The sequence below is a fragment of the Panulirus ornatus genome, chromosome 6, assembly GCF_036320965.1.
Source record: "Panulirus ornatus isolate Po-2019 chromosome 6, ASM3632096v1, whole genome shotgun sequence".
NCBI classification, from domain to species: Eukaryota; Metazoa; Arthropoda; class Malacostraca; order Decapoda; family Palinuridae; genus Panulirus; species Panulirus ornatus.
In genome coordinates, this window is record NC_092229.1 from 35,505,988 (window position 1) to 35,532,216 (window position 26,229).

General features: G+C 42.3%; 1 protein-coding gene across 4 annotated transcripts in view; it reads left to right on the forward strand.

The window, feature by feature from the left end:
- Positions 1–26,229, forward strand: part of LOC139749156 (alpha-latrocrustotoxin-Lt1a-like) — a 180,940-nt gene that overhangs the window by 84,037 nt on the left and 70,674 nt on the right. For all 4 annotated transcript variants that reach the window (XM_071662795.1, XM_071662797.1, XM_071662794.1 and 1 more), the window contains one exon: positions 22,324–22,437. In XM_071662795.1, the coding sequence (XP_071518896.1) occupies positions 22,324–22,437 (114 nt within the window). The remainder of the gene's footprint in view (positions 1–22,323; positions 22,438–26,229) is intronic.

A 26,229-nucleotide genomic window follows, 5' to 3' on the forward strand; every position in this document is an offset into this window, starting at 1 on the left:
GTCTCCCACTTCTCCTCGTTCCCTCCACCTCCGACACATATATCCTCTTGGTCAATCGTTCGTCACTCATTCTCTCCATGTGCCCAAACCATTTCAAAACACCCTCTTCTGCTCTCTCAACCATGCTCCCATGCTCTTTTTATTTCTACCCATCTATCTTACCCTTACGTTACTTACTCGATCAAACCACCTCACACCACACATTGTCCTCAAACATCTCATTTCCAGCACATCCACCCTCCTCCGCACAACTCTATCCATAGCCCACGCCTCGCAACCATACAACATTGTTGGAACCACTATTCCTTCAAACACCCCCATTTTTGCTTTCCGAGATAATGTTCTTGACTTCCAAACATTCTTCAAGCTCCCAGAATTTTCGCCCCCTCCCCCACCCTATGATTCATGTCTGCTTCCATGGTTCCATCCGCTGCCAGATCCACTCCCAGATATCTAAAACACTTTACTTCCTCCAGTTTTTCTCCATTCAAACTTACCTCCCAATTGACTTGACCCTCAACCCTACTGTACCTAATAACCATGCTCTTATTCACATTTACTCTTAACTTTCTTCTTTCACACACTTTACCAAACTCAGTCACCAGCTTCTGCAGTTTCTTACATGAATCAGCCACCAGCGCTGTATCATCAGCGAACAACAACTGACTCACTTCCCAAGCTCTCTCATCCACAACAGACTGCATACTTGCCCCTCTTTCCAAAACTCTTGCATTCACCTCCCTAACAACCCCATCGATAAACAAATTAAACAACCATGGAGACATCACACACCCCTGCCGCAAAGCTACATTCACTGAGAACCAATCACTTTCCTCTCTTCCTACACGTACACATGCCTTACATCCTCGATAAAATCATTTCACTGCTTCTAACATCTTGCCTCCCACACCATATATTCTTAAAACCTTCCACAGAGCATCTCTATCAACTCTATCATATGCCTTCTCCAGATCCATAAATGCTACATACAAATCCATTTGTTTTTCTAAGTATTTCTCACATACATTCTTCAAAGCAAACACCTGATCCACACATCCTCTACCACTTCTGAAACCACACTGCTCTTCCCCAATCTGATGCTCTGTACATGCCTTCACCCTCTCAATCAATACCCTCCCATATAATTTCCCAGGAATACTCGACAAACTTATACCTCTGTAATTTGAGCACTCACTCTTATCCCCTTTGCCTTTGTACAGTGGCACTATGCAAGCATTGCGCCAATCCTCAGGCACCTCACCATGAATCATACATACATTAAATAACCTTACCAACCAGTCGACAATACAGTCACCCCCTTTTTTAATAAAGTCCACTGCATTACCATCCAAACCTGCTGCCTTGCCGGCTTTCATCTTCTGTAAAGCTTTTACTACCTCTTCTCTATTTACCAAATCATTTTCCCTAACCCTCTCACTTTGCACACCACCTCGACCAAAACACCCTATATCTGCCACTCTATCATCAAACACATTCAACAAACCTTCAAAATACTCACTCCATCACCTTCTCACATCACCACTACTTATTGTCACCTCCCCATTATCCCCCTTCACTGAAGTTCCCATTTGCTCCCTCGTCTTACGTACTTTATTTTCCTCCTTCCAAAACATCTTTTTATTCTTCCTGAAATTTAATGATACTTTCTCACCCCAACTCTCATTTGCCCTCTTTTTCACCTCTTGCACCTTTCTCTTGACCTCCTGCCTCTTTCTTTTATACCTCTCCCACTCATTTGCATTTTTTCCCTGCAAAAATCGTCCAAATGCCTCTCTCTTCTCTTTCACTAATAATCTTACTTCTTCATCCCACCACTCACTACCTTTTCTAATCAACCCACCTCCCATGCTTCTCATACTACAAGCATCTTTTGCACAAACCAACACTGCTTCACTAAATACATCCCATTCCTCCCCCACTCCCCTTACCTCCTTTGTTCTCACCTTTTTCCATTCTGTACTCAGTCTCTCCTGGTACTTCCTCACACAAGTCTCCTTCCCAAGCTCACTTACTCTCACCACTCTCTTCACCCCAACATTCTCTCTTCTTTTCTGAAAACCCCCAAAAATCTTCACCTTCGCCTCCACAAGATAATGATCAGACATCCCTCCAGTTGCACCTCTCAGCACATTAACATCCAAAAGTCTCTCTTTTGTGCGTCGATCAATTAACACGTAATCCAATAACGCTCTCTGGCCATATCTCCTACTTACATACGTATACTTATGTATATCTCGCTTTTTAAACCAGGTATTCCCAATCACCAGTCCTTTTTCAGCACATAAATCTACAAGCTCTTCACCATTTCCATTTACAACACTGAACACTCCATGTATACCAATTATTCCCTCAACTGCCACATTACTCACCTTTGCATTCAAATCACCCATCACTATAACCCGGTCTTGTGCATCAAAACCACTAACACACTCATTCAGCTGCTCCCAAAACACTTGCCTCTCATGATCTTTCTTCTCATGCCCAGGTGCATATGCACCAATAATCACCCATCTCTCTCCATCAACTTTCAGTTTTACCCATATCAATCTAGAATTTCCTTTCTTACACTCTATCACATACTCGCACAACTCCTGATTCAGGAGTAGTGCTACTCCTTCCCTTGCTCTTGTCCTCTCACTAACCCCTGACTTTACTCCCAAGACATTCCCAAACCACTCTTCCCCTTTACCCTTGAGCTTTGTTTCACTCAGAGCCAAAACATCCAGGTTCCTTTCCTCAAACATACTACCTATCTCTCCTTTTTTCTCATCTTGGTTACATCCATACACATTTAGACACCCCAATCTGAGCCTTCGAGGAGGATGAGCACTCCTCGTGTGACTCCTTCTTCTGTTTCCCATTTTAGAAAGTTAAAATACAAGGAGGGGAGGGTTTCTGGCCCCCCGCTCCCGTCCGCTTTAGTCGCCTTCTACGACACGTGAGGAATGCGTAGGAAGTATTCTTTCTCCCCTTACCCCAGGGATAATATGATATATATATATTTTTTATTTTTCATTTTGCTTTGTCGCTGTCTCCCGCGTTTGCGAGGTAGCGCAAGGAAAAAAATGAAAGAAATGGCACAACCCACCCCCATACACAATGTACACACACACACGCCCACACACACAAATATACATACCTATACATCTCAAGGTACACATATATATACACACATAGACACATACATATATAACCATGCACACAATTCACATTGTCTGCCCCTATTCATTCCCATCGCCAGCTTCCCACACATGGAATACCATCTCCCTCCTCCCTCATGTGTGCGAGGTAGCACTAGGAAAACACAACAAAGGCCCCATTCGTTCACACTCAGTCTCCAGCTGTCACGCAATAATGCCCGAAACCACAGCTCCCTTTCCACATCCAGGCCCCACACAACTTTCCATGGTTTACCCCAGACGCTTCACATGCCCTGATTCAATCCACTGACAGCACGTCAACCCCAGTATACCACATCGATCTAATTCACTCTATTCCTTGCCCGCCTTTAACCCTCCTTCATGTTCAGGCCCCGATCACAAAAAATCTTTTTCACTCCATCTTTCCACCTCCAATTTGGTCTCCCACTTCTCCTCGTTCCCTCCACCTCCGACACATATATCCTCTTGGTCAATCTTTCCTCACTCATTCTCTCCATGTGCCCAAACCATTTCAAAACACCCTCTTATGCTCTCTCAACCACGCTCTTTTTATTTCCACACATCTCTCTTGCCCTTACATTTATTACTCGATCAAACCACCTCACACCACACATTGTCCTCAAACATCTCATTTCTAGCACATCCACCCTCCTGTGCACAACTCTATCCATAGGCCACGCCTCGCAACCATACAACATTGTTGGAACGACTATTCCTTCAAACATACCAATTTTTGCTTTCCGAGATAATGTTCTCAACTTCCACACATTCTTCAAGGCTCCCAGGATTTTCGCCCCCTCCCCCGCCCTATGATATATATATATATACACACACACATATATATATATATATATTCTTTTTTTTTTTTTTTGCTTTGTCGCTGTCTCCCGTGTTTGCGAGGTAGCGCAAGGAAACAGACGAACGAAATGGCCCAACCCACCCCCATACACATGTATATACATACGTCCACACACGCAAATATACATACCTACACAGCTTTCCATGGTTTACCCCAGAGGCTTCACATGCCCTGATTCAATCCACTGACAGCACGTCAACCCCGGTATACCACATCGATCCAATTCACTCTATTCCTTGCCCTCCTTTCACCCTCCTGCATGTTCAGGCCCCGATCACACAAAATCTTTTTCACTCCATCTTTCCACCTCCAATTTGGTCTCCCACTTCTCCTCGTTCCCTCCACCTCCGACACATATATCCTCTTGGTCAATCGTTCCTCACTCATTCTCTCCATGTGCCCAAACCATTTCAAAACACCCTCTTCTGCTCTCTCAACCACGCTCTTTTTATTTCCACACATCTCTCTTACCCTTACGTTACTTACTCGATCAAACCACCTCACACCACACATTGTCCTCAAACATCTCATTTCCAGCACATCCACCCTCCTGCGCACAACTTTATCCATAGCCCACGTCTCGCAACCATACAACATTGTTGGAACCACTATTCCTTCAAACATACCCATTTTTGCTTTCCGAGATAATGTTCTTGACTTCCACACATTCTTCAAGGCTCCCAGAATTTTCGCCCCCTCCCCCACCCTATGATCCACTTCTGCTTCCATGGTTCCATCCGCTGCCAGATCCACTCCCAGATATCTAAAACACTTTACTTCCTCCAGTTTTTCTCCATTCAAACTTACCTCCCAATTGACGTGACCCTCAACCCTACTGTACCTAATAACCTTGCTCTTATTCACATTTACTCTTAACTTTCTTCTTTCACACACTTTACCAAACTCAGTCACCAGCTTCTCCAGTTTCTCACATGAATCAGCCACCAGCGCTTTATCATCAGCGAACAACAACTGACTCACTTCCCAAGCTCTCTCATCCACAACAGACTGCATACTTGCCCCTCTTTCCAAAACTCTTGCATTCACCTCCCTAACAACCCCATCCATAAACAAATTAAACAACCATGGAGACATCACACACCCCTGCCACAAAGCTACATTCACTGAGAACCAATCACTTTCCTCTCTTCCTACACGTACACATGCCTTACATCCTCGATAAAATCTTTTCACTGCTTCTAACATCTTGCCTCCCACACCATATATTCTTAATACCTTCCACAGAGCATCTCTATCAACTCTATCATATGCCTTCTCCAGATCCATAAATGCTACATACAAATCCATATATATATATATATATATATATTTTTTTTTTTTTGCCGCTGTCTCCCGCGTTTGTGAGGTAGCGCAAGGAAACAGACGAAAGAAATGGCCCAACCCACCCCCATACACATGTATATACATAGGTCCACACACGCAAATATACATACCTACACAGTTTTCCATGGTTTACCCCAGACGCTTCACATGCCCTGATTCAACCCACTGACAGCACGTCAACCCCGGTATACCACATCGATCCAATTCACTCTATTCCTTGCCCTCCTTTCACCCTCCTACATGTTCAGGCCCCGATCACACAAAATCTTTTTCACTCCATCTTTCCACCTAAAATTTCGTCTACCACTTCTCCTCGTTCCCTCCACCTCCGACACATATATCCTCTTGGTCAATCTTTCCTCACTCATTCTCTCCATGTGCCCAAACCATTTCAAAACACCCTCTTCTGCTCTCTCAACCACGCTCTTTTTATTTCCACACATCTCTCTTACCCTTACGTTACTTACTCGATCAAACCACCTCACACCACACATTATCCTCAAACATCTCATATCCAGCACATCCATCCTCCTGCGCACAACTCTATCCATAGCCCACGCCTCGCAACCATACAACATTGTTGGAACCACTATTCTTTCAAACGTACCCATTTTTGCTTTCCGAGATAATGTTCTTGACTTCCACACATTCTTCAAGGCTCCCAGAATTTTCACCCCCTCCCCCACCCTATGATCCACTTCCGCTTCCATAGTTCCATCTGCTGCCAGATCCACTCCCAGATATCTAAAACACTTTACTTCCTCCAGTTTTTCTCCATTCAAACTTACCTCCCAATTGACTTGACCCTCAACCCTACTGTACCTAATAACCTTGCTCTTATTCACATTTACTCTTAACTTTCTTCTTTCACACACTTTACCAAACTCAGTCACCAGCTTCTGCAGTTTCTCACATGAATCAGCCACCAGCGCTGTATCATCAGCGAACAACAACTGACTCACTTCCCAAGCTCTCTCATCCCCAACAGACCTCATACTTGCCCCTCTTTCCAAAACTCTTGCATTCACCTCCCTAATAACCCCATCCATAATCAAATTAAACAACCATGGAGACATCACACACCCCTGCCGCAAACCTACATTCACTGAGAACCAATCACTTTCCTCTCTTCGTACACGTACACATGCCTCACATCCTCGATAAAAACTTTTCAGTGCTTCTAACAACTTGCCTCCCACACCATATATTCTTAATACCTTCCACAGGTACGTGTTAATTGATAGGCACGCGAAAGAGAGACTTTTGGATGTTAATGTGCTGAGAGGTGCAACTGGAGGGATGTCTGATCATTATCTTGTGGAGGCTAAGGTGAAGATTTGTATAGGTTTTCAGAAAAGAAGTGTGAATGTTGCGGTGAAGAGGGTGGTGAGAGTAAGTGAGCTTGAGAAGGAGACTTGTGTGAGGAAGTACCAGGAGAGACTGAGTACAGAATGGAAAAAGGTGAGAACAATGGAAGTAAGGGGAGTGGGGGAGGAATGGGATGTATTTAGGGAATCAGTGATGGATTGCACAAAAGATGCTTGTGGCATGAGAAGAGTGGGAGGTGGGTTGATTAGAAAGGGTAGTGAGTGGTGGGATGAAGAAGTAAGAGTATTAGTGAAAGAGAAGAGAGAGGCATTTGGACGATTTTTGCAGGGAAAAAATGCAATTGAGTGGGAGATGTATAAAAGAAAGAGACAGGAGGTCAAGAGAAAGGTGCAAGAGGTGAAAAAAAAGGGCAAATGAGAGTTGGGGTGAGAGAGTATCATTAAATTTTAGTGAGAATAAAAAGATGTTCTGGAAGGAGGTAAATAAAGTGCGTAAGACAAGGGAGCAAATGGGAACTTCAGTGAAGGGCGCAAATGGGGAGGTGATAACAAGTAGTGGTGATGTGAGAAGGAGATGGAGTGAGTATTTTGAAGGTTTGTTGAATGTGTTTGATGATAGAGTGGCAGATATAGGGTGTTTTGGTCGAGGTGGTGTGCAAAGTGAGAGGGTTAGGGAAAATGATTTGGTAAACAGAGAAGAGGTAGTGAAAGCTTTGCGGAAGATGAAAGCCGGCAAGGCAGCAGGTTTGGATGGTATTCCAGTGGAATTTATTAAAAAGGGGGTGACTGTATTGTTGACTGGTTGGTAAGGTTATTTAATGTATGTATGACTCATGGTGAGGTGCCTGAGGATTGGCGGAATGCGTGCATAGTGCCATTGTACAAAGGCAAAGGGGATAAGAGTGAGTGCTCAAATTACAGAGGTATAAGTTTGTTGAGTATTCCTGGTAAATTATATGGGAGGGTATTGATTGAGAGGGTGAAGGCATGTACAGAGTATCAGATTGGGGAAGAGCAGTGTGGTTTCAGAAGTAGTAGAGGATGTGTGGATCAGGTGTTTACTTTGAAGAATCTTTCTTTCTTTCTTTCATACTAGCGTTAAGAACAGAGAAATACTTAGAAAAACAAATGGATTTGTATGTAGCATTTATGGATCTGGAGAAGGCATATGATAGAGTTGATAGAGATGCTCTGTGGAAGGTATTAAGAATATATGGTGTGGGAGGAAAGTTGTTAGAAGCAGTGAAAAGTTTTTGTCGAGGATGTAAGGCATGTGTACGTGTAGGAAGAGAGGAAAGTGATTGGTTCTCAGTGAATGTAGGTTTGCGGCAGGGGTGTGTGATGTCTCCATGGTTGTTTAATTTGTTTATGGATGGGGTTGTTAGGGAGGTAAATGCAAGAGTTTTGGAAAGAGGGGCAAGTATGAAGTCTGTTGGGGATGAGAGAGCTTGGGAAGTGAGTCAGTTGTTGTTCGTTGATGATACAGCACTGGTGGCTGATTCATGTGAGAAACTGCAGAAGCTGGTGACTGAGATTCGTAAAGTGTGTGGAAGAAGAAAGTTAAGAGTAAATGTGAATAAGAGCAAGGTTATTAGGTACAGTAGGGTTGAGGGTCAAGTCAATTGGGAGGTGAGTTTGAATGGAGAAAAACTGGAGGAAGTGAAGTGTTTTAGATACCTGGGAGTGGATCTGGCAGCGTATGGAACCATGGAAGTGGAAGTGGATCATAGGGTGGGGGAGGGGGCGAAAATTCTGGGGGCCTTGAAGAATGTGTGGAAGTCGAGAACATTATCTCGGAAAGCAAAAATGGGTATGTTTGAAGGAATAGTGGTTCCAACAATGTTGTATGGTTGCGAGGCGTGGGCTATGGATAGAGTTGTGCGCAGGAGGATGGATGTGCTGGAAATGAGATGTTTGAGGACAATGTGTGGTGTGAGGTGGTTTGATCAAGTGAGTAACGTAAGGGTAAGAGAGATGTGTGGAAATAAAAAGAGCGTGGTTGAGAGAGTAGAAGAGGGTGTTTTGAAGTGGTTTGGGCACATGGAGAGAATGAGTGAGGAAAGATTGACCAAGAGGATATATGTGTCGGAGGTGGAGGGAACGAGGAGAAGAGGGAGACCAAATTGGAGACCAAACATACCCATTTTTGCTTTCCGTGGAAAGATGGAGTGAAAAAGATTTTGTGTGATCGGGGCCTGAACATGCAGGAGGGTGAAAGGAGGGCAAGGAATAGAGTGAATTGGAGCGATGTGGTATACCGGGGTTGACGTCTGGGGTAAACCATGGAAAGCTGCGTAGGTATGTATATTTGCGTGTGTGGACGTATGTATATACATGTGTATGGGGGGGGGGTTGGGCTATTTCTTTCGTCTGTTTCCTTGCGCTACCTCGCAAACGCGGGAGACAGCGACAAAGTATAATGAAATAAAAAAATAATTATATTTTTTTTATTATGTTTTGTCGCTGTCTCCCGCGTTTGCGAGGTAGCGCAAGGAAACAGACGAAAGAAATGGCCCAACCCCCCCCATACACATGTATATAAATACGTCCACACACGCAAATATACATACCTACACATCTTTCCATGGTTTACTCCAGACGCTTCACATGCCTTGATTCAATCCGCTGACAGCACGTCAACCCCGGTATACCACATCGCTCCAATTCACTCTATTCCTTGCCCTCCTTTCACCCTCCTGCATGTTCAGGCCCCGATCACACAAAATCTTTTTCACTCCATCTTTCCACCTCCAATTTGGTCTCCCTCTTCTCCTCGTTCCCTCAACCTCCGACACATATATCCTCTTGGTCAATCTTTCCACACTCATCCTCTCCATGTGCCCAAACCACTTCAAAACACCCTCTTCTGCTCTCTCAACCACGCTCTTTTTATTTCCACACATCTCTCTTACCCTTACGTTACTCACTCGATCAAACCACCTCACACCACACATTGTCCTCAAACATCTCATTTCCAGCACATCCATCCTCCTGCGCACAACTCTATCCATAGCCCACGCCTCGTAACCGTACAACATTGTTGGAACCACTATTCCTTCAAACATACCCATTTTTGCTTTCCGAGATAATATTCTCGACTTCCACACATTCTTCAAGGCCCCCAGGATTTTCGCCCCCTTCCCCACCCTATGATCCACTTCCGCTTCCATGGTTCCATCCGCTGCCAGATCCACTCCCAGATATCTAAAACACTTCACTTCCTCCAGTTTTTCTCCATTCAAACTCACCTCCCAATTCACTTGACCCTCAACCCTACTGTACCTAATAACCTTGCTCTTATTCACATAATAAATATATATATAAATATATATATTTTTTTTTTTTTTTTTTTTTTTTTTTTTTAAACTATTCGCCATTTCCCGCGTTAGCGAGGTAGCATTAAGAACAGAGGACTGGGCCTTTGAGGGAATACCCTCACCTGGCCCCCTTCTCTGTTCCGTCTTTTGGAAAATTAAAAAAAAAAACGAGAGGGGAGGATTTCCAGCCCCCCGCTCCCACCCCTTTTAGTCGCCTTCTACGACACGCAGGGAATACGTGGGAAGTATTCTTAATCCAATAAAATAACTGAACTTGTAAATAATCAACATTTATCCAAATACACATTTCAGCATGCCTCTCTTGATTCATCTAACAATGACTCACAGGAGAGACTATGGGATCATCCACTATTGTGAAGTATTTCATAAGTGAATAATAGGTTATTAACTCTTATCAAATTTTTAGACAAGGTTTAGATCATATATGATAGCAGTTATGTCCTTTAAATTCTACAAGCAACCCCATGATGGATATACAAGCTACAGAACATTGATATTAAAAAGATATTGCTTTGGATTTCCATTCTCTCACCAGCAGTTAGGTGGTTGTGAAGTTGCACAACTCTGACCCAGGTAGCTATCTTCTCTTTCTGCCACATCCACACATGGACTACTGGCATTCTGTCTACAAACATACGATCTCTCCTTGTCATATATAACACCTGACAACACTAAACTCACACAGCTCATTCATCAGAACTCTAGATATTCCTGCAGTGAGTACCATACATTGGCCCAGTCTTTTGGCAAAATGGTAGGAGTATTAGCTTGAAGTTGTAGGAAGGAACATTTAGGTGGGAGCATTAGGTAAAAACATTAGCTAGAAGTAGTTGGTAGGAGCATTAGATAGAAGTCAGCAGGAACATTAGGTGGGAGCCTCCACAAACACTGTACTTGAGTAGCCCTCTGCTAGTGGCCTGTTAAGGGTGAGGCACTAAAGGTTAAGAAGCGGCACTGGAGCTCTCTAGTTTTGGAGACTCTATTGCCGTGGCCACCCCCTTGAGGGAGTTCCAGTTGGAACAGGCATCATAGATAATATAGATATAGATATATATATATATATATACAAACATATATATACTATATGGTAATAAATACTCTTGAAGTAAATAACCACAATATTCTTTCTACCAGGAAAGTATTGCAGCTGAAAAACTGGCCCAATCTTTCTGGAAAAAATAAAGCCTCAAACCAACTGAAGCACAATTAAAATCAATGAAACCTGATAAAATCTTTACAAAGAAAATCAGGTTCAGTGCAGAAGGCAGAAAACTTCTTAAAACTATGATTTATCATGATACACCTTAACTAAAATCTGGGATTTGATCTGAATCTCGGAGTAAACCCATGAATACCAACATGCCCAATTTCATCCACCGATTCTTGTTTATGGGGTTCCTAGGACTGACATGTCTGGCACCGGCTATCGCAGACATTGGCCAAAGACGTGGGAAAGAGGCACAAGAGAAGAGGAAAACAAACAGCACAAATCACAGAAACTGCTGTATATCAGTGAATATAGAAATAAGACTATTCAACTATTCACTGTATGAAACAAAATGTTATACTGCCAAATTATATACAGGAGTTTATTGTGTCAATTTCCTTAAATGTTCTGTACATATAAAAATGTAAATAAAATGGACTTCTGAATTCAACCCTGCCACAAGTAAACTTTCATAATAAAATCCCCATTTAACAAGAATTAAGCTGGGTTTGTTTAGACATATATATATATATATATATATATATATTTTCTTTTTTTTTTTTTTTGCCGCTTTCTCCCGCGTTTGCGAGGTAGCGCAAGGAAACAGACGAAAGAAATGGCCCAACCCACCCCATACACATGTATATACATACGCCCACACACGCAAATATACATACCTACACAGCTTTCCATGGATTACCCCAGACGCTTCACATGCCCTGATTCAATCCACTGACAGCACGTCAACCCCGGTATACCACATCGATCCAATTCACTGTATTCCTTGCCCTCCTTTCACCCTCCTGCATGTTCAAGCCCCGATCACACAAAATCTTTTTCACTCCATCTTTCCACCTCCAATTTGGTCTCCCACTTCTCCTTGTTCCCTCCACCTCCGACACATATATCCTCTTGGTCAATCTTTCCTCACTCATTCTCTCCATGTGCCCAAACCATTTCAAAACACCCTCTTCTGCTCTCTCAACCACGCTCTTTTTATTTCCACACATCTCTCGTACCCTTACGTTACTTACTCGATCAACCACCTCACACCACACATTGTCCTCAAACATCTCATTTCCAGCACATCCATCCTCCTGCGCACAACTCTATCTATAGCCCACGCCTCGCAACCATACAACATTGTTGGAATCACTATTCCTTCAAACATACCCATTTTTGCTTTCCGAGATAATGTTCTCGACTTCCACACATTCTTCAAGGCTCCCAGGATTTTCGCCCCCTCCCCCACCCTATGATCCACTTCTCCTTCCATGGTTCCATCCGCTGCCAGATCCACTCCCAGATATCTAAAACTCTTAACTTCCTCCAGTTTTTCTCCATTCAAACTTACCTCCTAATTGACTTGACCCTTAACCCTACTGTACCTAATAACCTTGCTCTTATTCACATTTCATCTTAACTTTCTTCTTTCACACACTTTACCAAACTCAGTCACCAGCTTCTGCAGTTTCTCACATGAATCAGCCACCAGCGCTGTATCATCAGCGAACAGCAACTGACTCACTTCCCAAGCTCTCTCATCCCCAACAGACTTCATACTTGCCCCTCTTTCCAAAACTCTTGCATTCACCTCCCTAACAACCCCATCCATAAACAAATTAAACAACCATGGAGACATCACACACCCCTGCCGCAAACCTACATTCACTGAGAACCAATCACTTTCCTCTCTTCCTACACGTACACATGCCTTACATCCTCGATAAAAACTTTTCACTGCTTCTAACAACTTGCCTCCCAACCCATATATTCTTAATACTTTCCACAGAGCATCTCTATCAACTCTATCATATGCCTTCTCCAGATCCATAAATGCTACATACAAATCCATTTGCTTTTCTAAGTATTTCTCACATACATTCTTCAAAGCAAACACATGATCCACACATCCTCTACCACTTCTGAAACCACACTGCTCTTCCCCAATCTGATGCTCTGTACATTCCTTCACCCTCTCAATCAATATCCTCCCATATAATTTCCCAGGAATACTCGACAAACTTATACCTCTGTAATTTGAGCACTCACTCTTATCCCCTTTGCCTTTGTACAATGTCACTATGCACGCATTCCGCCAATCCTCAGGCACCTCACCATGAGTCATACATACATTAAATAACCTTACCAACCAGTCAATAATACAGTCACCCCCTTTTTTGATAAATTCCACTACAATACCATCCAAACCTGCTGCCTTGCTGGCTTTCATCTTCCGCAAAGCTTTCACTACCTCTTCTCTGTTTACTAAATCATTTTCCCTAACCCTCTCACTTTGCACACCACCTCGACCAAAACACCCTATATCTGCCACTCTATCATCAAACACATTCAACAAACCTTCAAAATACTCACTCCATCTCCTTCTCACATCACCACTACTTGTTATCACCTCCCCATTTGCGCCCTTCACTGAAGTTCCCATTTGCTCCCTTGTCTTACGCACTTTATTTACCTCTTTCCGGAACATCTTTTTATTTTCCCTAAAATTTAATGATACTCTCTCACCCCAACTCTCATTTGCCCTCTTTTTCACGTCTTGCACCTTTCTCTTGACCTCCTGTCTCTTTCTTTTATACATCTCCCACTCAATTGCATTTTTTCACTGCAAAAATCGTCCAAATGCCTCTCTCTTCTCTTTCACTAATAATCTTACTTCTTCATCCCACCACGCACTACCCTTTCTAATCAACCCACCTCCCACTCTTCTCATGCCACAAGCATCTTTTGCGCAATCCATCACTGATTCCCTAAATACATCCCATTCCTCCCCCACTCCCCTTACTTCCATTGTTCTCACCTTTTTCCATTCTCTACTCAGTCTCTCCTGGTACTTCCTCACACAAGTCTCCTTCCCAAGCTCACTTACTCTCACCACCCTCTTCACCCCAACATTCACTCTTCTTCTCTGAAAACCCATACAAATCTTCACCTTAGCCTCCACAAGATAATGATCAGACATCTCTCCAGTTGCACCTCTCAGCACATTAACATCCAAAAGTCTCTCCTTCGCGCGCCTGTCCATTAACATGTAATCCAATGACGCTCTCTGGCCATCTCTCCTACTTACATATGTATACTTATGTATATCTCGCTTTTTAAACCAGGTATTCCCAATCACCAGTCCTTTTTCAGCACATAAATCTACAAGCTCTTCACCATTTCCATTTACAGCACTGAACACCTTCATGTATACCAATTATTCCCTCAACTGCCACATTACTCACCTTTGCATTCAAATCACTAATCACTATAACCCGGTCTTGTGCATCAGAACCACTAACACACTCATTCAGCTGCTCCCAAAACACTTGCCTCTCATGATCTTTCTTCTCATGCCCAGGTGCATATGCACCAATAATCACCCATCTCTCTCCATCAACTTTCAGTTTTACCCGTATTAATCGAGAATTTACTTTCTTACATTCTATCACATACTCTCACAACTCCTGTTTCAGGAGTACTGCTACTCCTTCCCTTGATTTTGTCTTCTCACTAACCCCTGACTTTACTTCCAAAACATTCCCAAACCACTCTTCCCCTTTACCCTTGAGCTTCGTTTCACTAAGAGCCAAAACATCCAGGTTCCTTTCCTCAAACATACTACCTATCTCTCCTTTTTTCACATCTTGGTTACATCCACTCCCCGCATGACTCCTTCTTCTGTTTCCCATTTTAGAAAGTTACAAAATACAATATATATATATATATATATACAAATATATATATATATATATATATATATATATATATATATATATATATATATATATATATATATATTATATTTTTTTTATTATACTTTGTCGCTGTCTCCCGCGTTTGCGAGGTAACGCAAGGAAACAGACGAAAGAAATGGCCCAACCCCCCCCATACACATGTATATACATACGTCCACACACGCAAATATACATACCTACACAGCTTTCCATGGTTTACCCCAGACGCTTCACATGCCTTGATTTAATCCACTGACAACATGTCAACCCCGGTATACCACATCGCTCCAATTCACTCTATTCCTTGCCCTCCTTTCACCCTCCTGCATGTTCAGACCCCGATCACACAAAATCTTTTTCACTCCATCTTTCCACCTCCAATTTGGTCTCCCTCTTCTCCTCGTTCCCTCCACCTCCGACACATATATCCTCTTGGTCAATCTTTCCTCACTCATTCTCTCCATGTGCCCAAACCACTTCAAAACACCCTCTTCTGCTCTCTCAACCACGCTCTTTTTATTTCCACACATCTCTCTTACCCTTACGTTACTCACTCGATCAAACCACCTCACACCACACATTGTCCTCAAACATCTCATTTCCAGCACATCCATCCTCCTGCGCACAACTCTATCCATAGCCCACGCCTCGCAACCATACAACATTGTTGGAACCACTATTCCTTCAAACATACCCATTTTTGCTTTCCGAGATAATGTTCTCGACTTCCACACATTCTTCAAGGCCCCCAGAATTTTCGCCCCCTCCCCCACCCTATGATCCACTTCCGCTTCCATGGTTCCATCCGCTGCCAGATCCACTCCCAGATATCTAAAACACTTCACTTCCTCCAGTTTTTCTCCACTCAAACTCACCTCCCAATTGAATTGACCCTCAACCCTACTGTACCTAATAACCTTGCTCTTATTCACATTTACTCTTAACTTTCTTCTTTCACACACTTTACCAAACTCAGTCACCAGCTTCTGCAGTTTCTCACATGAATCAGCCACCAGCGCTGTATCATCAGCGAACAACAACTGACTCACTTCCCAAGCTCTCTCATCCCCAACAGACTTCATACTTGCCCCTCTTTCCAAAACTCTTGCATTCACCTCCCTAACAACCCCATCCATAAACAAATTAAACAACCATGGAGACATCACACACCCCTGCCGCAAACCTACATTCACTGAGAACCAATCACTTTCCTCTCTTCCTACACGTACACATGCCTTACATCCTCGATAAAAACTTTTCACTGCTTCTAACAACTTGCCTCCCACACCATATATTCTTAATACCTTCCGCAGAGCATCTCTATCAACTCTATCATATGCCTTCTCCAGATCCATAAATGCTACATACAAATCCATTTGCTTTTCTAAGTATTTCTCACATACATTCTTCAAAGCAAACACCTGATCCACACATCCTCTACCACTTCTGAAACCACACTGCTCTTCCCCAATCTGATGCTCTGTACATGCCTTCACCCTCTCAATCAATACCCTCCCATATAATTTGCCAGGAATACTCAACAAACTTATACCTCTGTAATTTGAGCACTCACTCTTATCCCCTTTGCCTTTGTACAATGGCACTATGCACGCATTCCGCCAATCCTCAGGCACCTCACCATGAGTCATACACACATTGAATAACCTTACCAACCAGTCAACAATACAGTCACCCCCTTTTTTAATAAATTCCACTGCAATACCATCCAAACCTGCTGCCTTGCCGGCTTTCATCTTCCGCAAAGCTTTTACTACCTCTTCTCTGTTTACCAACTCATTTTCCCTAACCCTCGCACTTTGCACACCACCTCGACCAAAACACCCTATATCTGCCACTCTATCATCAAACACATTCAACAAACCTCCAAAATACTCACTCCATCTCCTTCTCACATCACCACTACTTGTTATCACCTCCCCATTTGCGCCCTTCACTGAAGTTCCCATTTGATCCCTTGTCTTACGCACTTTATTTACCTCCTTCCAGAACATCTTTTTATTCTCCCTAAAATTTAATGATATTTTCTCACCCCAACTCTCATTTGCCCTTTTTTTCACCTCTTGCACCTTTCTCTTGACCTCCTGTCTCTTTCTTTTATACATCTCCCACTCAATTGCATTTTTTCCCTGTATATATATATGTATATATATTATATATATATCATTGATGCATATCCACCTGGTCATGAGAAGGAAGATCATGAGAGGCAAGGGTTTTGGTAGCAGCTGAGTGAGTGTGTTTGTAGTTTCGATTGCCGAGACCGGGTTATAGTGATGGGTGGTTTCAATGCAAAGGTGAGTAATATGGCAGTTGAGGGAAGAATTGGTGTACATGGGGTTTTCAGTGTTGTAAATGGAAATGGTGAAGATCTTGTAGATTTATGTGCTGAAACAGGACTGGTGATTGGGAATACCTGGTTTAAAAAGAGAGATATACATAAGTATACATATGTAAATAGGAGAGATGGCCATAGAGCATTATTGGATTACGTTTTAATTGATAGGCACACAAAAGAGAGGCTTTTGCATGTTGATGTGCTGAGAGTTGCAATTGGAGGGATGTCTGATCATTATCTTGTGGAGGCGATGGTGAAGGTTTGTAGAGGTTTTCAGAAAAGAAGAGAGAATGTTGGGATGAAGAGAGTGGTGAGAGTAAGTGAACTTGGGAAGGAGATTTGTGTGAGGAAGTGCCTGGAGAGACTAAGTACAGAATGGAAAAAGGCGAGAACAAAGGAGGTAAGGGGAGTGGGGGAGGAATGGGATGTATTTAGGGAAGCAGTAATGGCTTGCGCAAAAGATGCTTTTGGCATGAGAAGCGTGGGAGGTGGGCAGATTAGAAAGGTTAGTGAGTGGTGGGATGAAGAAGTAAGATTATTAGTGAAAGAGAAGAGAGAGGCATTTGGACAATTTTTGCACGGAAATAATGCAAATGAGTGGGAGATGTATAAAAGAAAGAGGCAGGAGGTCAAGAGAAAGGTGCAAAAGGTGAAAAAGATGGCAAATGAGAGCTGGGGTGAGACAGTATCATTAAATTTTAGGGAGAATAAAAAGATGTTTTGGAAGGAGGTAAATAAAGTGCGTAAGATAAGTGAACAAATGGGAACTTCAGTGAAGGGGGCAAGTGGGGAGGTAATAACAAATAGTGGTGATGTGAGAAGGAGATGGAGTAAGTATTTCAAAGTTTTGTTGAATGTGTTTTATGATAGAGTGGCAGATATAGGATGTTTTGGTCGAGGTGGTGTGCAAAGTGAGAGGGTTAGGGAAGATGATTTGGTAAACAGAGAAGAGGTAGTAAAAGCTTTGCGGAAGATGAAAGCTGGCAAGGTAGCGGGTTTGGATGGCATTGCAGTGGATTCTGTTAAAAAAGGGGGTGACTGTATTGTTGACTGGTTGGTAAGGTTATTTAATGTATGTATGACTCATGGTGAGGTGCCTTAGGATTGGCGGAATGCTTGCATAGTGCCATTGTACATAGGCAAAGGGGATAAAAGTGCTCAAATTACAGAGGTCTAAGTTTGTTGAGTATTCCTGGGAAATTATATGGGAGGGTATTGATTGAGAGAGTGAAGGCATGTACAAAGCATCAGACTGGGGAAGAGCAGTGTGGTATCAGAAGTGGTAGAGGATGTGTGGATCACGTGTTTGCTTTGAAGAATGTATGTGAGAAATACTTAGAAAAGCAAATGGATCTGGAGAAGGCATATGATAGAGATGCTGTGTGGAAGGTATTAAGAATATATGGTGTGGGAGGCAAGTTGTTAGAAGTAGTGAAAAGTTTCTATCGAGAATGTAAGGCATATGTACGTGTAGGAAGAGAGGAAAGTGATTGGTTCTCAGTGAATTTAGGTTTGTGGCAGGGGTGTGTGATGTCTCCATGGTTGTTTAATTTGTTTATGGATGGGGTTGTTTGGGAGGTGAATGCAAGAGTTTTGGAAAGAGGGGCAAGTATGCAGTCTGTTGTGGATGAGAGAGCTTGGGAAGTGAGTCAGTTGTTGTTCGCTGATGATACAGCGTTGGTGGCTGATTCATGTGAGAAACTGAAGAAGCTGTTGACTGAGTTTGATAAGGTGTGTGAAAGAAGAAAGTTGAGAGTAAATGTGAATAAGAGCAAGGTTATTAGGTACAGTAGGGTTGAGGGACAAGCCAGTTTGGAGGTAAGTTTGAATGGAGAAAAACTGGAGGAAGTGAAGTGTTTTAGATATCTGTGAGTGGATATAGCAGCAGATGGAAGCATGGAAGCGGAAGTGAATCATAGGGTGGGGGAGGGGGTGAAAGTTCTGGGAGCGTTGAAGAATGTGTCGAAGTCAAGAACATTATCTCGTAAAGCAAAAATGGGTATGTTTGAAGGAATAGTGGTTCCAACAATGTTATATGGTTGTGAGGGGTGGGCTATGGATAGAGTTGTGCGCAAGAGGATGGATGTGCTGGAAATGAGATGTTTGAGGACAATATGTGGTGTGAGGTGGTTTGATCGAGTAAGTAATAATAGGGTAAGAGAGATGTGTGATAATAAAAAGAGTGTGGTTGAGAGAGTAGAAGAGGATGTGTTGAAATGGTTTGGTTGCATGGAGAGAACGAGTGAGGAAAGATTGACCAAGAGGATATATGTGTCAGAGGTGGAGGGAACAAGGAGAAGTGGGAGACCAAATTGGAGGTGGAAAGATGGAGTGAAAAAGATTTTGAGAGATCGGGGCCTGAACATGCAGGAGGGTGAAAGGCGTGCAAGGAATAGAGTGAATTGGAACGGTGTGGTATACCGGGGTCGACATGCTGTAAATGGATTGAACCGGGGCATGTGAAGCGTCTGGGGTAAACCATGAAAAGTTCTGTGGGGTTTGGATGTGGAAAGGGAGCTGTGGTTTCGGTGCATTATTACATGACAGCTAGAGACTGAATGTGAACAAAAGTGGCCTTTGTTGTCTTTTTTTAAGTTCTACCTCGTGCACATTTGGGGGGAGGGGGGTGGTTATTTTCGTGTGTGGTGGGGTGGCGATGGGAATGAATAAAGGCAGACAGTATGAATTATGTGCATGTGCATATATGTATTTGTCTTCGTGTGTATATATATGTATATATTGAGATGTATAGGTATGTATATATTGTGTGTGTGGATGTGTATGTATATACATGTGTATATGGATGGGTTGGGCCATTCTTTCGTCTGTTTCCTTGCGCTACCTCGCTAACACGGGAAACAGCGACAAAGCAAAATGATAAATAAAAGATTATTTTGAATGGAGAAAAACTTGAGGAAGTGAAGTGTTTTAGATATTTGGGAGTGGATTTAGCAGCAGATGGAACCATGGAAGCGGAAGTGAGTCACTGAGTTGGGAGGGGGGTGAACGTTCTGGGAGTGTGGAAGAATGTTTGGAAGGTGAGAATGTTATCTCGAGAGCAAAAATGGGTATATTTGAAGGAATAGTGGTTCCAACAATGTTATATAGTTGCAAAGCACGGGCTATAGATAGGGTCGCGTGGAGGAGGGTGAACGTTTTAGAAATGAAATGGTGAAAGACAGTATGTGGTGTGAAGGGGTTTGATCAAGTCAGTAATGTAAGGGTAAGAGATATGTGGTAATGAAAAGAGTGTGGTTGACAAAGCAGAAGAGGGTGTATTGAAATGGTTTAGTAACGTGGAGGGAATAAGTGAGGAAAGATTGACAAAGAGAATGTATTTGTCAGACATAGAGGGAATTAGGAGAAGTGAGAGACCAAATTGGAGGTTTGAAGCATGGAGTGAAAAAGATTTTGAGCAATCGGAGCCTGAACATACAGGATGTTGAAAGGCGTGCAAGGAATAGATTGAATTTGACCAGTGTTGTATACCAGGGTCGATGTGCTGTAAATGGATTGAACCAGGGAATGTGAAGTGTCTGGGGTAAACCATGGAAAGCTTTGTGGGGCCTGAATGTGGAATGGAGCTGTGGTTTCAGTTCATTAAATATGACAGCTAGAGGCTGCGTGAATGAATTTGGCCTTTGTTGTCTTTTCCTAGCGCTGCCTTGCATGTGCACGGGTGGAGGGGGTTGTCATTTTCATGTTTGGTGGGGTGGCGACGGGAATTATTAAGGGCAGACAGTATGAATTATGTACATGTGTATGTATGTACATATCTGTGTGTGTATATATTGTATACTTTGAGATGTATAGGTATGTATATGTGCATGTCTGGACAAGTATGTATATACGTGTGTATGTGGGTGGGTTGGGCCATTCTTTTGTCTGTTTCCTTGTGCTACCTCGCTAATGCGGGAGACAGCAACAAAGTATAATGAATATATATAACATTTAAATGTATAGGTATGTGTATATGTGTGTGTGGGCATTTATGTATATACGTGTGTGTGGGTGGGTTTTGCCATTCGTCTGTTTCCTTGTGCTACCTCACTAATGCTGTAGACAGCGACTAAGTATAATAAATATATGTTTGAAGGAATAGTGGTTCCAACAATGTTATATGGTTGTGAGTCATGGGCTATAGATAGGGTTGTGCGGAGGAGAGTGGATGTGTTAGAAATGAAGTGTTTGAGGAGAATACGTGGTATGAGGTTGTTTGATCAAGTAAGTAATGAAAGGGGAAGAGAGATGTGGGAATAAAAAGAGTGTGGTTGAGAGAGCAGTAGAGGATGTGTTGAAAACATAAATGAATTAGTATATATTTGTGTATGTGAGAGGATGTGCCCTTCTTCATCTGTTTTCTTTCTGCAACCTTGCTAGTGCAGGAAATTGCTGTCAAGTATGAAAATGATTTTTGAGAATGGCAAAATGAATGTGAAGTCAGAACTCCCTTGTTTAAGCAGATAAGTATAAGCTGTTTTGAGATACCCCTGGTGTCTAGTTATACAGCACAAGTGTTAAAAAGTTAGATTATCATTTCTGGAAAATTTTTTGCACTTCCACAATGTTTTCACTTCTGTACAACCTTCATGGTTACTAGAGTTTATGTTTGATACCTTGGAAAAACAGAAATATATATCTAGATCGATGGAGATAGTTTCTGTGTAATTATATAAGGAACAAGCATTATAAATGAAAATGGATGTCTCTTCATCTAGGCTGTTATATATTCATTCTTTAAATTTTATGAATTATTCTTAGTGAATCATTCTTCAAACCACTGTTTTCTTCCTTTTTACAATTACTAAGTAGTATATGTTGAACTGTCCACTTAATATTTCATCCCAGCTTTTATATGTGATTATTCTCTTATCATTCATATGGTAACCATAGTCTGTGCCCGTGTTATTTCATTATTTATGTCATATTGAATTTTCTTTGAATATTCTCATTTGATTATTTATTGTAGTGCCGCTTAGATGTGCTTGCACGCAACAACTACGATGAGACTGCACTAGACTTAGCAATTTCAAATAAACACACCGAAGTGGAGAGCATCTTAAGAAATATACAACTACCACCGGTGGGTAGCTTTTGTTTTATATGATTTGATTTTACATTCTAAGCAAAGTCTTGACATATGCATGCCATTATTCACAGGTTTTGTATGAGTGACTTTCCCTTGATTTCAGAGCTCTCTGTATATGTACATATTCTATGTATATATCTTGTCAGCTGATTTTTTTTCCTTTGCTTCTCATTCTCTTCCTACATGACCTTCTATTGCCTCTTGCAGGCCACATTGTGAAAGTCCTTTCATATGCAGAGGTAATCTGCATAACACCATTGTGTTACTCAGGTAACAACAAATATGCATCATTGCATCTTACAGCAAGGACGCTGGCTCTTTCAAAACAGGATGTCTCCATCTCGACAGAAATTCACCATCACTCTTAAATTTTGACAAACATGAGTCCAACGTGCACCTGTCCATAACCTTGAATGGTCAACCACTCAACAAAATTCCATCCATACGTATGTATGACATTGCTCCCCAGACCACAAAATAGCAAAGACCATAAAAAACTGAACATTGTCAAAACACCTATTGGCACTTTTTTGGATGAAAAAAGAATCCCATAGTATCCTCTACAAACAATTAGTCATCCACCTTAAACTATTCCTCACCTGCTTAGTCATCCATCCTGTCAAAAGCAAATATTACAGTTGCAAACTGCACAAAACTGGACACTTAGATTAATTACCAGTTGCCAAGCATCTTCAGACATTCAACACCTGCACAACAAAAGTGCATTCAATACAGTCTCACACAGTATGCTCATCCGTCAGTTTTTTGCAACAGCAGTAGATCTCTCACACCCAAATCGCTTTATAACTAACCACCACTCCCCAGATAGAAATAGAAAGCTTACCCCTGCATCACACTTCAACAGCCTTTACGTACAAATCCTCCCTCCTTCAATAGACACAACATTGACAAAACATATATACACCATGAATACACAGCAACACTAGACAGATGCTCTTCCAACCCAGCCTTAAACTCCATTATACCAGATATAAATCTATCTGGAGCTACACTCTCCAGACATATATGATTTGTTTTCTTGTGTACTTTCTGAAGACCATCCATCTCTCCAACATTACAGACTCCAATTCAGCATATTACAAGACTCTTAAAGCCCAAGGCACATTTTTCTTAGTAAAGATACTGGACACACTTTTCAGTTGTCCTGCAAACCCTACATAGATGTACATGCAACATCACAACATTTCTTGACCTGTGTTCCCATGCAGTGGATGTGGCCAGCTTGCTAAATGCTGTGGGGGCCCCATCAAATAAATGTGAATAAGAGCAAGGTTATTAGGTACAGTAGGGTTGAGGGTAAAGTCAATTGGGAGGTAAGTTTGAATGGAGAAAAACTGGAGGAAGTAAAGTGTTTTAGATATCTGGGAGTGGATCTGGCAGCGGATGGAACCATGGAAGCGGAAGTGAATCATAGGGTGGGGGAGGGGGCGAAAATTCTGGGAGCCTTGAAGAATGTTTGGAAGTTGAGAACATTATCTCGGAAAGCAAAAATGGGTATGTTTGAAGGAATAGTGGTTCCAACAATGTTGTATGGCTGCGAGGCGTGGGCTATGGATAGAGTTGTGCACAGGAGGGTGGATGTGCTGGAAATGAGATGTTTGAGGACAATATGTGGTGTGAGGTGGTTTGATCGAGTAAGTAATGTAAGGGTAAGAGAGATGTGTGGAAATAAAAAGAGTGTGGTTGAGAGAGCAGAAGAGGGTGTTTTGAAATGGTTTGGTCACATGGAGAGAATGAGTGAGGAAAGATTGACCAAGAGGATATATGTGTCAGAAGTGGAGGGAACGAGGAGAAGTGGGAGACCAAATTGGATTTGGAAAGATGGAGTGAAAAAGATTTTTTGTGATCGGGACCTGAGCATGCAGGAGGATGAATGGCGTGCAAGGAATACAGTGAATTGGAACGATGTGGTATACCGGGGTCGACGTGCTGTCAGTGGATTGAACCAGGGCATGTGAAGTGTCTGGAGTAGACCATGGAAAGTTCTGTAGAGCCTGGATATGGAAAGGGAGCTGTGGTTTTGGTGCATTATTACATGACAGCTAGAGACTGAGTGTGAAAGAATGTGGCCTTTGTAGTCTTTTCCTAGCGCTACCTCGCACACATGAGGGCGGAGGGGGCTGTTATTCCATGTGTGGCGAGGTTGCGATGGGAATAGATAAAGGCAGACAGTATGAATTATGTACATGTGTATATATGTATATGTCTGTGTGTGTATATATATATATGTGTACATTGAGATGTATAGATATGTATATTTGCGTGTGTGGACGTGTATGTATATACATGTGTATGTGTTTGGGTTGGGCCATTTTTTCGTCTTTTTCCTTGCGCTACTGCACTAATGCGGGAGACAGCGACAAAGGTCGATAAATAGATATGAATAAGAATTATGATCATGGTCATCTTTTCTCTTGGCTAAGAAATTTTTCACTTACCCTTCACTTCATTGTTGTTACATTCTCATAGTTCTTGAACATACCAACCTTAGAGAGAACAGCATTATAAACAAACAAATGGAATACCTATACCTTTACATTTCAATATATTATACATATACATACACAGATATTTACATATATACACATGTACATATTCATACTTGCTGCCTTTATCCATTCCTGTTGCCACCCCGCCACACATGAAATGGCACCCCCTCCCTGTCCGCGTACCATCTAGGTAGTGCTAGGAAAAGACAACAAAGGCCACATTTGTCTGCACTCAGTCTTTAGCTGTCATATGTAATGCACCGTAACCACAGCTCCCTTTCCACATCCAGGCCCCACAAAACTTTCCATGGGTTACCGCAGACGCTTCACACTCCCCGGATCAATCCATTGACAGCACGTCAACCCCTGTATTCCACATCGTTCTAATTCACTCTATTCCTTGCACACCTTTCACCCTCCTGTATGTTCAGTCCCCGATCGCTCAAAATCTTTTTCACTCCATCTTCCCACATCCAATTTGGTTTCCCACTTCTCATGCCCTCCACCTCTGACATATATATCCTCTCTGTAAATCTTTTCTCATTCATTCTCTCCATGTGACCAAACCATTTCAATACACTCTTTTCTGCTCTCTCAGCCACACTCTTTTTATTACCGCACATTTCTCTTACCATTTCATTATTTACTTGATCATCCCTCCTTACACCACATATTGTCCTCCAACATATCTTTACCAACACATGCACCCTCCTCCGCACAACCCTATCTATAGCCCACGCCTTGCAACAATATAACATTGTTGGAACCACTATTCCTGGAAACATACACATTTTTCTCTCCAAGATAACGTTCTCGCCTTCCACACATTCTTCAAGGCTCTCAGAACCTTTGCCCCCTTCCTAACCTGTGACTCACTTCCGCTTACATGGTTCCTTCCGCTGCTAAATCCACTCCCACATAACTAAAACACTTCACTTCCAATTTATTCTCCATTCAAATGTACCTCCCAATTGACGTGTCCCTCCACTCTACTGAACCTAATAACCTTGCTTTTATTCACATTTGCTCTCAGCTTTCTTCTTTCATACACTTTACCAGACTACGTCACCAGTTTATGCAGTTTCTCACATGAATCAGCCACCAGCGCTGTATCATCAGCAGACAACAACTGACTCACTTCCCAAGCCCTCTCATCCACAACAGACTGCATACTTGACCTTCTCCAAAACTCATGCATTCACCTCCCTAACATCTCCCTCCATAAACAAATTAAACAACCATGGAGACTTCACGCACCCCTGCTGCAAACCGACGT